We start from the raw sequence: 11,742 nt of genomic DNA on the forward strand, positions 1-11,742 counted from the left end.
GATAGTACAACCAATAACCAATCGTAGATCGAGTTCAATGTACGGAAGTGCAGCTGATAGCTATTATTTTTGACAGATGTGTGTCGTCGTGTTGTGTGGCGTCCTGTCTATTTATCTTTAGAATTTTATTATTATTTACAGATTTTTTACTTGATCCTTTGTTTAGAAATGTGTTAAAGTGTAAGATAAGGGTAGCTTAGTAGTATATATAGTAATTATTGTTAGGATATTCTTATAAAAGTGAACACCACAGTGTTTAGAAACATGGACCGTAATAATATGAGGTAAGGGAATCTCGTGCTTTTTACTGACTTTGCTTTAACGTTTTATTTAAGATTGAAGTGTATTTTAAACAATTAATGACGCAGAATAAGCTATTCCATGAAAATTAAAATAAACTATTCATCTAGAGAAAAGATAACCCAGTTACGATTGGGCTTTGGTTTTGTAGTAAGAAATGAAAGCGTGTGAAATTGTCGTATGTCGAGTAGACGCTTAATCGCGCTACGTTGAGCGTGCACTCGTGATAGTAGCGGATTTTTTGCACATAACAAAGAACGGTGGCATGTTTACAATGCGTGAGCGTGTAGGTGTTATTTATATTATTATCACGCCACGCGTTACGCTTATCGCGTCAGTTTTGAATAGTCTGCACTAATGTTACAATATTTTTTCATTACGTGCTATTAATGCTGCTCAGTATCATTGAAATAAAAAAATGAAACTATTTTTTTTAAATATTTTTTTTTTGTCTATGATTTGACAATAAATATAACAGCCTACTGGCTTTCGACACTTTTTTTATCAGACCATCAACCTTGGTACCAGATAACAAAGAGACAGACAGTTTTTATCTGCTGAGTGTAGATCTTATCAATAACAATGTAATGTACATAGATATTATAATATATTGTACATAAATCTGCATATCAATTGAGTAATATAACACTGTATTGTTTGTAAACATTACAGTCAGATAATGTATCAATGCTTTTGTTATTGTACTAATTATAACCACAGATTATAGAAATCCATTGTTTTGATACTTTACTAAGAATTATCTTATTTTCATTGTAATCTTTACTACAATGTTGTGTAAATATAGTAAACCTGATTAGTTCAGTACAGAATGTGTTCATTAGTATAATTATAATATTCAGATTTTGTTACTACACTGGACCAAGCTAGATCAGAATAAACTAAGAAGTAAGATCTATGTAATTTATTGTAAACTTTAAATATTTCACCTTATAGGTACCTTGTTAGAAAATTACTGTTATCTTCTGCTCACAAGAAAAATGATATTTGCTTATCAATTTTTATGTTACATAGAAGGTATTTTCAAGTACATAAATTCTCTATCATAAGAACCTTCATGTTACAAGTGCATAATATAAATACCTTCAATAACTATATATTTAGTTGCCATACTCAATTTCTATACAAAATGTTTCAGGTCAAGCTACCTGAGCAACAATGGGCCCCGCTCACTGCCCCACATGGGAGGCAGCAAGCGTCACAATGGCAACGGACACAGTGCAAGGCTCAGTCCTCCTGCACAGACGCCCCCTGCACACAACAACACTAACCAGCATGATGATCTCATTAATTATATTTATGATTCTTGGAATAAGGTACGTTCAAAATAAAAACAAAATATTATGTCTATGTCCATACACATGGAAACACAACTAGAATGAGAGAAGAATATCTTTATTCCATCACTGCTTTGCACTGTTCCATCAAGAACTATTGGAACTCTTAGGTGGGTTCCTCATGGTGTTTTTCTTCACTGTTAATTAATTGCTTAGTGTTTCTGTTAGGTCTTCGCTATTTGTGTATTTTTGAATATGTGAGTTGCATTTTCAAACAGGGAGAGGTAAGATATTGTTGATACTGCAAGTTTATTTTTGGCTGTTCATAAAGCATCATGCTGTAGGAGGCACAATGCTAAAACTCAAACAAGAAAAATGCCTCTATCCTCTTAAAAAGAATGATTCATTTACAGTGTCCTAGGACATAATAAATCCTAATTAACAGAGATGTGTTAAAATTACACACCTAATCAGGTCAATGTTGTTTTAACTCCTTCATGTAAATTGATGCATGTGATCTGTTAAATGGAACACAAAGGTTGTCAACCTCAAATTTTTGACCGAAAATTATTTGGTACTAGCTGACCCGCGCAACTTCGCTTGCGGCATATAAGAGAGAATGCGTCATAATTTTCCCCGTTTTCGTAACATTTTTTACTGGTACTCTGCTCCTTTTGGTAGTAGCGTGATGATATATATCCTAAAGCCTTCCTCAATAAATGGGCTATCTAACACTGAAATAATTTTTCAAATCGGACAAGTAGTTCCTGAGATCAGCGCGTTCAAACAAACATACAAACTCTTCAGCTTTATATATTAGTATAGATTAGAAATTCGCAATAAGAACACTATCTATTTGCCCAAGATACAGGTCTAGCCTAATTTGGGACCTATTTTAATCCTATGTAACTTTGTACTTTTTCGGGGACTAAAATGTTATCTTAATTTATTTTACTTTCATGTCCAAAATGCCTGACCCATTTTTATAGTTTTATTTAGAAAAACAGGTATTTAATTCCAAAATTGATTACCTATATATTTTTGTAATAATTTTTTAGTGCTACAGACATATAAAATCACACCTTAATCCCTTATTAATGAAGATATTTTCTTCTAATTTGCTTGCTAGGCATGCAAAAAATCATTATTATAACAAGCTAAAACAGTAACAGTTTGTCAAGTAATCATAGGAATAGTGACATAATATTGTATGAAGGCAAGCAGTGCACAGCTAGTCATTATCGCGAACTAAATACGTTATTACGCGACTCACTGCCGAAGTTCTAGGAAACTAATAACTAACCTTCAGCTAACATCGTACAGTATTAAACTGTAATACCTAGAAACCTATAGGTATGTGCATATAAGTCGTGTTTCAAATTTGTGTATATCTATTAATCAATGTGTTTCCTTGTGTTTTTGCTGGTTATTTGTAAATCCTAATGAAACAACTAAATAATTTTGCTGTACAGAATTTGATATCTTCTTTTTTTTATTTCTATTAAGTAGGAAGTAAAGCAAGTGTATTGCCGAAGTCGGGCTTATTACGTAACTCCATGGTAGTATCTACTGAGAATTTCTTTAGAGAACATCCATGAGCATATAGGATTCGACTAGAGAATCCAAAATGGAACGTTGCGTTCGATAGATTTCCTACTACTATTGACCAGGCCCAGCTTCCCTATTGACTAGGCCATAGCCTTATAAAAATAAATATATAAATTAACCCATTACTGTCCAACTGCTGGGCAAGGGTCTCCTCCCGTAATGAGGGAGGTTATAGCCTTATAATAACCCAATATTTTATCATATTACTATTCAATAACTCACAACCTTATTTAACATTTGATCTTGTCGTAACAAATTGACTCATGCTTTAACCATTGTTTCAGGTGACCCGTGACCTAGAACGAGGCAGCGAGGACGCCAAGTACTATCAGGAGGTACTGGCGCCCCGCCAACTGGCTAACTTCAGGCCATTCAATCTCGAGGAGTGGTGGGCTCGCCGCCTACTTCAGACCATAAATCGCAATAAACATCGCTCTTAGTTCCATGGCAAAAAGCGTTCGAAATCAAGATTGTGCCCATTGAAACAGAACTTTTATATTTTCAAGAAGTTTGGTATGATTTGTATTGCTTTGATTCTGTTCTTCGTTTGTTTCGTACAAGGTATTATTCCTTGGTGTTTTATGTAATTTTGTTACTGTTTGAAACCTACAATCACATGTATGAAAGGCAAATGGACAAGTCTTAACAGCATTAGTAAAGGTTTCTGCAGTGTCAAAAAATGATTTTAATTTTCAAAATTTTATTATTTAGTAAAATTTTTAGTTGATTTGTTTTAATGGTAGAGGTTATATTAGGTTGAATTATATTAGTATTCTTTATTTATTTTATAAAAATATTCCATATTTATATAATTTTTTTTGTTCATATGGTTCAGTGTTGTCAATAAAAAAATGCAGTTAAAAATTTCAATGGGCGCAGTTGGAATCGAACGAAAAGTGTATTGTCTCATTGTACATATACAGACTACACTCAATAAAAAAAGTTTTAGCAGTTAAAAGACAATTAAAAAGAATAAAGCAAATAGACTTCTATACAGTGCATTAGACGCATAGAATACAAAAATATATGAATTTTAGTAGTGCACGAAAGAAAATATACAATATTATTGAGAATAAATATTTGTGAAACAATTTTTCAATGGAAATTAGGATATAAGAGTGAGCTTTTTTCTGCTGTGTAATAGAAACTGGTCTTTCTCTATGCTTCTAAATGTCTGGCGGTAGATGATTTATTTTCCAAAAAAAAAATACTTGTTAAATACTACTCCCTCTATATGAAAATTTCTCGATACTCTTTCTATGACACCGAGATTTCTTCTATTCGATAGTATGCACCCTTGTTCCGTAGAAATATCCTAACAATTAAGTTTGCAATGAGACATTACTGTTGCTCTGAGATTATGCTTTACAATTTTAGTTTCCCTTCATTATGTGAACTTTCCCATGAGTACATATGTTTCTGTTGTACACCATGATTAAATGAATAAACGAGAAAGGAAGAGGACAACATTACAAATACTGTTAGTTAAAAAGAGATAGACATATTTCTGTCAATCTATACCTTCAAAAGCCAACATTAACTGGCTTGCTAACTCTTTAAATACTTAAACCTCTCTCTTTATATATTTAATCATGGTTGTATATGTAGAATATGCTTTTGCTTTCGCATTTTCACACTAAAGTAGAAGATCGCTTTAATCATGTGCTTCGGGAAACTTCGGAAACCTCGGCAATCCTCGGATGTCTTCGGCTTCACGGACCTCGAAGCGCATAGTTAAGTGTTGTATGTTAAAAAAATCATTCTTTAGTTGCATTTTTATTTTAAAAAGTGTGTTTTAAATCTGTGTATTATTAATTAAGCATTGTAATTATAAAATGTGCACATTGTTTGTACATTTTTAAACTTTGTGTGACAAAATTATGTAGCGATTATTGAAAGTAGACTAACGAGAGGAGATAAATATAGTAAACGGATTATCAGAGGCTTAAAACATTTTGGTACTTACTAATGAGGTTTTAGTTTTATTGACAAGTGTTGTCAACTCCTGCACTCGATTATCAGCACTTTTCACTTAGCGATAATCGCTATCGATATTTTAACAATTGAGAGAACTATTGTCGTTAAGTTATCGATTAAATATAAAATAGGAATGTTTACAATATCTATCTCGTCTCGTTGGTATTGAATTAAATTTAAAATGTTTACCTTTACAATATTAAGTCCCAGTTTAACCACTTCTGAATAAGTACCGGTTAACTTATCAGGTGGATTATTGACGGCTTTTTCATATATTTGCTGTCATTTTATCCATCGGTTATCCGATACATCCATAGACTGTGAACACGGGCCTAACAGCCAGTTCAGAGCTTATGGATAAATGTTGAATAACGTAGCAGTTAGGTAAAATGACGACAAATGTGTTAAATTCTGTCAAAATTCCTTCTGATTAGTTATCTAATACTTATCCATGAGCCGTGAAACTGCCACTAAAGTACATTATAATCGCGTTTGTAATCGACATTGTGATATAATAATTTGTATAACATTCGTAAAGCAATAAAGTTGACATGAAGGGAATAATGTTGTTTTTAAAAGAGATGTTTTTTCAAAGAGTAGGTGATCTTAGGTAATGTAAATAATTTAGTATGAATTTCTATTTTTATTTAATAATAAGTGAACGTGTCATCGCAATTTAGAATTGGCTAGATATTGTGTTGTATTCTTAATAAATAATAATGATATACTGTTGAACCGTAAAGGTTATTTTGTACTGGCACCTACATAATGTAAAGGGACTTTACACATCGACGCATATAAGTGAATTTTTCTCCAATCATTGATTTCCTTGATTGTTACACCTTGGAAACGAAATAATGAATATGATCTGATCGCCTATGCGCCTAATACTATATTTGTTATTTGACATGAGCGTATAATTGGACCTACATATTATTATGTGAACCAACCTACATTTGAAATCATTAAATTTTTACAATTATGATTAATGCATTCTATCTGCTCAGAAAAGATGGAACATACTCATCTATTAATAAACACAGATTGAATATTCTTATTTGCGCAATCAGCGCATTTTAGTTAAAAAGTCTTCAAAAAAGTTCCAATATTTACTTAGGCGCCCTATGTGTAATCTCTCTCTTTGTGAAACGAAAGATTTTAGTTTATTTATCCACCGTATTTTAGAAATTTGAGTTACAATATTGCATTTAAATGCATTTTCTTTTAGTAAATAATGTGAGACGCTAATGTAAAAATATGTATGCATTTAAGTTAGTACTTTTATGTTAGTTTCAATACATTGTTAAGTGAAAAATATGATTTATTGTAATTATTTGGTTATTGTGTTTGTTATGGATCATTGCTGTATAAACTTTGTTCATATCTACAGACATAAAGCATGGTATTACAACTCTACCGTTACACTACGCGCCACTTAACTTTATGTATCTGAATATGGCAACACTCTAAATTCGATTCTGTCAAGAGTAATCTGGCAGAGGATTTTTTGTTATACTCAGATACACTAAGTAAAGTAACGCGTATTATAAATAGCACATAATTTAAAAACTGTTATTACTATACACAAAACTCGTGATGCTAAGAATAACCTAAAGCAGCATTTATCAACGTTTTCCAGTCTGTGGACCACAGGAAACGGGAGCACAAATTCAAGGAAAAAAAACCTCTTAATATTCAAAAGGTTGTCCACCTATGTTCTAGTGTCTGTAGAAATGAGGGTAGTTGAATAAATATTGTTTAATTAAGACCAATATTGTAAACAAGTGTCAGTACAATATAACTGTAGATTTTAGTGATTGACCTGATGTGGAACCGCCATTACCGGCGATGCACAGATGATGACGTCACCGTCTCCGTATGTATAGAACATTCCACTCACATGTACTTAGCGTTTGAAACTATTGTAAATACGTTTTAAGTGACGCAGTGCTACAGATTATGGATTTGAATAAAATGTTTTTAATATTTTATGCAGTTTTACTTTACCATTCCATACAGTCATTTCTCGTAGCTTAGTTAACAATAGCCGCACGGAACTGTCTCTGAGGTTAAGCTACGCTTGCCGTGTTTGTGCGGTGGATGGCTGACCATAATATATATTCCGAGTCCCCACGGTCCCTTGTTTTGGAAGGCACGTTAAATTGTGGATCCCGCCTGCCATTCTCAAAGATGTTTGTTAGTCGCTGACAGAAGTCAGAAGCTTAAGGGTCTGACAACCAGTCTTACGAAGGATATCGTGTTATAAGTAAACTCAGGCAACTGGGTTGTGGAGTTCCGATAGGTAGTCGCTCTATGTAAAATACTGGTATTCTGCTGCATCCGGTGAGACTGGAAGCCGACTCAAACATAGCTGGAAGAAAGGCTAGGCTAATAATATAAACATATTTCGGCCTCTATCTACGTAATCAACCATAGCATAAAGTTCGTTCACCGGGTTCGCAACTCAAATGATATTCGAATCAATGGAACTTAAAATAAGAAAGAATGCTACTACAATAAAGCCTCTCTTTCCTAGCGATCTCTGCTATAGGTCAGGCGGCGCACGCGGCGCTGCTTGATATAAGTACTTTGATCTATCCCGCCAGTGGCTCCCGAACCTGTGGCCTTGACACAATTACCGGTGCATTCCGCGCGCTAAAATTAAAAAAAAAATAAGTTCTTAACTTAAAAAGGACGCCTTTCTGTGTTTTAGTGAAATTAAATGGTAATATTTAGGGTTTTGTGTAATAAAGACATTTCAATAATAAAGTTTTAATTAGTGTTTACTGTGATAAGGACGGCATAGTGTTGTTGATGATTTACCTTTATTGGCCCACCGTTGGTTCGGTGGAAAATTTGTTATTAGCTAAGGGTGCGCTGTCCGTCGAGATATAAACATTACGCAGTGCTTTTCCAAAATAATTGCTCGAAGTGATTAGTGATGATTAACAAGTAATATCATCCCAGTGATAATAAGTAGCGTAAGTAAGTAATGTGAATCCGTGCGAAGTGTCAGTGTCGTCACAGGATCGAGAAGCGCCGGCAGCGAACTCGCGAGCCTTGCTTTGTTGCCGCTGTTGCTCCAGCGTACGCGTAAGTAATAATTATAGTCTCTGATGCTTATTTGAATACTATGTATTATTTTAGTATTTAGTATGTGTAACACATTTTAATTTCTTCAATTAGCCAACTATTGATCTCTGGTAGGATGGGACACCTACTTATACGTTGAAGGAAGCAAGCCACGGTAGTCACGTCGTACACGTACGTACATACATAATATCACGCCTGTTATATCACATTAGAATTATATTAGGTGTAAGCAGAGGTGTATGAAATACTCCTATTTAGCCGGACAAATTAAAAGACACCTAGGTATATACGCCGACCTCATGAACAGCAGTCGGATACAATACACTGCCAATACCGCGAAAGTGCAGCCTGTTTAAATTACCAACTTTCTAGCGTTTTGTTGACACATAATAAAACAAGAGCCCTTGAGCCGATTAGCATGTAAACCACGCAACTCGCAACAAATCGTCTTACATGTAGGTAAATAGAAACAGAAAAAGTTGTAGTTAATCTCTTTGTCAAACGGGGACTTGGAAACTCATTAGAGGGTAGTTGCGCGGGCCCCGCGGCGCGACGCGTAAACATCAGCTTTGTACATCGTATCCACTGTTTGACATACGACCATACCACGCTTTATGAATGTGTACTATTGGCGGAATAATGATGTTACGTTTTGACGATTGAGGGTGCTTCTTTTCTAGGTTTTACTGCTGAAAAATTATGTAAATATTTGTGAACTAGTGTACTAGATTCATACACTAAGAGTAGAGATGGGATCCCACTTTTCTGGATATTTCGTCTTAAGTGAGATTCGGGTTTACCGTTTATAAATATCTATCAGGTAGCTTATCAAATAGATTTTTTAAAGTTCTTTTCATACATTTGCTGTCACTTTATTGAACAGAGGGGTTATTAACAATTAAATATAATTAAACTGTGGAACTCAATAAATTACCTTTTAAAAATATCTACTGAACTTACTTCGAGACCATTGGCATTCTCTTATACATAACTATATTTGAATAATTTCGACAACATAATTCTCCATTTCGGAACCTCAAAATTCCAACAAAATAAGTAGGCAAAAAGAAGAAAACTTTACTGTTAACCGGGTCCAGAGCGGCGGCCTGAGCCTCTTGGAAATCGAAACGAAATGTTCGTAGAAATTCGGCCGACTACCCTTCACCCCGTCACCCCGTAATTACAATTTAGCAAACATGCCTTAAATTCCATTTCCCGCTTAAAAATCCTCCGCTTGCTAAGTAAAATTATAGGTATTTTATTAAGAAATTCGGAGAATATTTACTCTATGTAGTGATATTTTGAGAGAGGATTTGTGAAGATATTTTATTTATGATCTGTGAACTTTATGTAGCTACTGTACATATTTAAACAGACAAATTATAATTTATCTGGAGTTTTGTAATTCCTTTTACTATTTGTAGATACCTACGTACTTTTTCATTCCAAATTGCTTTATTATTCTGATTATTTAGTACATTATTAGCATCCTATTGTTTTTAAAAGGAATGTTTAAAAATTAAGGTTTTCACTGTTCATTTAAAGTTTTCAGTTTTGGATTAACATTATTAAGTTGCAGGAAAATTATTGTTGGCGCCAAAAAGTGTATTAGGTGAGACAAAAATGTGAAACATTAGATATTGGCCCATTGTAAAAATACCTACCATACATACTTATATAAGCATAGATCAGTCCTTTATCAGCCTAAAACTTATATGTATATGAGTTTCCTTCTAATTATGTATATGTTACTGTAAAAGCCCGAACTGTGGTAAATCCTAAGATTTTCCGGTAAAACCTAAGATTTACCAACTCTCAATGGTAAAAGTCCGAACAAGCCGGAGTTTAAAAACTATGTTACGATATATAAAAAACTCCTTCTGTATAACTATGTTTATAACTATTTCACGGTATAATTATATACCGTGACATAGTTATAAAGAAGGAGTTTTGGGTAAAGCGACATGGGAAGGTTAGGCGAAGCGAAGCTCCCACCTTAGCCTTCGTGGTTATTTTTTTTAAACCACCCAGTAGGAGTAAGTGAAGCGGGGCTCCGGCGACATCTCGACATCATCAAGTGAACAGAGGTAAAAGTTCGAAATAAAAGAATTGTTCGGACTTTTACCATTGATAGTTGGTAAATCTTAGGTTATACCGGAAAATCTTAGGATTTACCACAGTTCGGGCTTTTACAGTAACATAAGTATACAAAATAAATAATCGACGTTGCAACACAAATGAAACAATATCATTATGCAAAATGGTACACAAACAATAAAACTCCGTTATCCGAACAATGAGGTAACCGCGTTCATTTGAAATTGAGTCAGTCACTCATTTCTAAGCGTCTGTTAATCGTTGAAATCGCATCGACCAAATTGAATTAACGTTGAAGGGGTGCGAATGGCCGTCATGATGAATCGAAGTGACGAACAGACCGACTGCCGTGTTAATTGATTGCTGAAACCTTTACACGACCAATTTAAATGCGTTGGCAATGTTTGGACGATTGGGTAATGGAGGTTGTGGAGCTTTATTGGTATTTACGGATAAATTGTGTCAGGTTTGTGGAGTGAATTGTTTTCTGTGTTTTTCGGAAGGGTTATTTATACCTTTACGTTCTGAATTCTTCGAGTGAGCAATACTGTTGAACGGTTACAAATATTCCTCTACGGAATTAAACCAACTATAAACCAAGGTACCATGCATTTTTTTGAGAATGGAGTTTATGTCTCTGCCTATCCTAATGGGCAAAAAGGCGTTATTGTATATATGTACCAATCTATGAGTTTAATATGGAAACGAAATTAAAATGTATGCTATCAAAATCTAAATCCACCAGATTTATTTTCTTTTAACCAATACAAAATAGTAGAACCTGCATAAATACAGATAGCAGAAACGCGTTCCATATAAGAATAACAATGAAAGAAAAACCTGAAATATCAAATCACAAGCAATCTCAGAAACCTTAACTACTGCACCAAAAACGCCTAAACACACTAAACCGAATACTTGCATCCAAATTGACTTCTATAACGATATCAGAGTTTGTCCTACATTCGGTTAATACCTAACAAGAGAGAACAAGCTGCAAGTTGTTCTCAAACACTCTCAATCGGTGGCAGTTAGTGAAAACAGCCAGTGAGCCTGTTACTGTGGCTTATTGAAACGTTCTCTTGAGTACCTGTCGCCTCAGGGAATGTTTGTTTGGGAGGATTGCTGTATTTACTTGTGTACTTACTGCTAACTTACTAGATTGGTATTTCGTGATATTAGATACTATGACTAAGAGCTTTAATTTTATCAAATGAATTTTTCTACGTTGGCTTTACGTTCTACCTAATACCTACATTTGCTGTTACTTTATCCTTTGGATAGTTTAGCTAACGCTTATTCATAAACATAACTGTCCCCTAAAATGTGTAGGTACTTAGCCAACACTTGTTCTATTTGAAAAAGCCGGCCT

The 11,742-nt window shown here is 34.2% G+C and overlaps 1 protein-coding gene across 1 annotated transcript; it reads left to right on the plus strand.

Annotated features, from left to right (window-relative positions):
* The first annotated feature begins 59 nt into the window (after positions 1-59).
* LOC142978309 (uncharacterized) lies at positions 60-7,168 on the plus strand. The gene is made up of 3 exons (XM_076122684.1): positions 60-284; positions 1,457-1,634; positions 3,488-7,168. Exons 1-3 carry the CDS (start codon positions 265-267, stop codon positions 3,641-3,643), a joined length of 354 nt encoding a protein of 117 aa, XP_075978799.1. The 5' UTR covers positions 60-264; the 3' UTR covers positions 3,644-7,168.
* Positions 7,169-11,742: the final 4,574 nt, after the last annotated feature.

The sequence above is a fragment of the Anticarsia gemmatalis genome, chromosome 14 (genome assembly GCF_050436995.1).
Source record: "Anticarsia gemmatalis isolate Benzon Research Colony breed Stoneville strain chromosome 14, ilAntGemm2 primary, whole genome shotgun sequence".
In the NCBI taxonomy this organism is placed as follows: Eukaryota; Metazoa; Arthropoda; class Insecta; order Lepidoptera; family Erebidae; genus Anticarsia; species Anticarsia gemmatalis.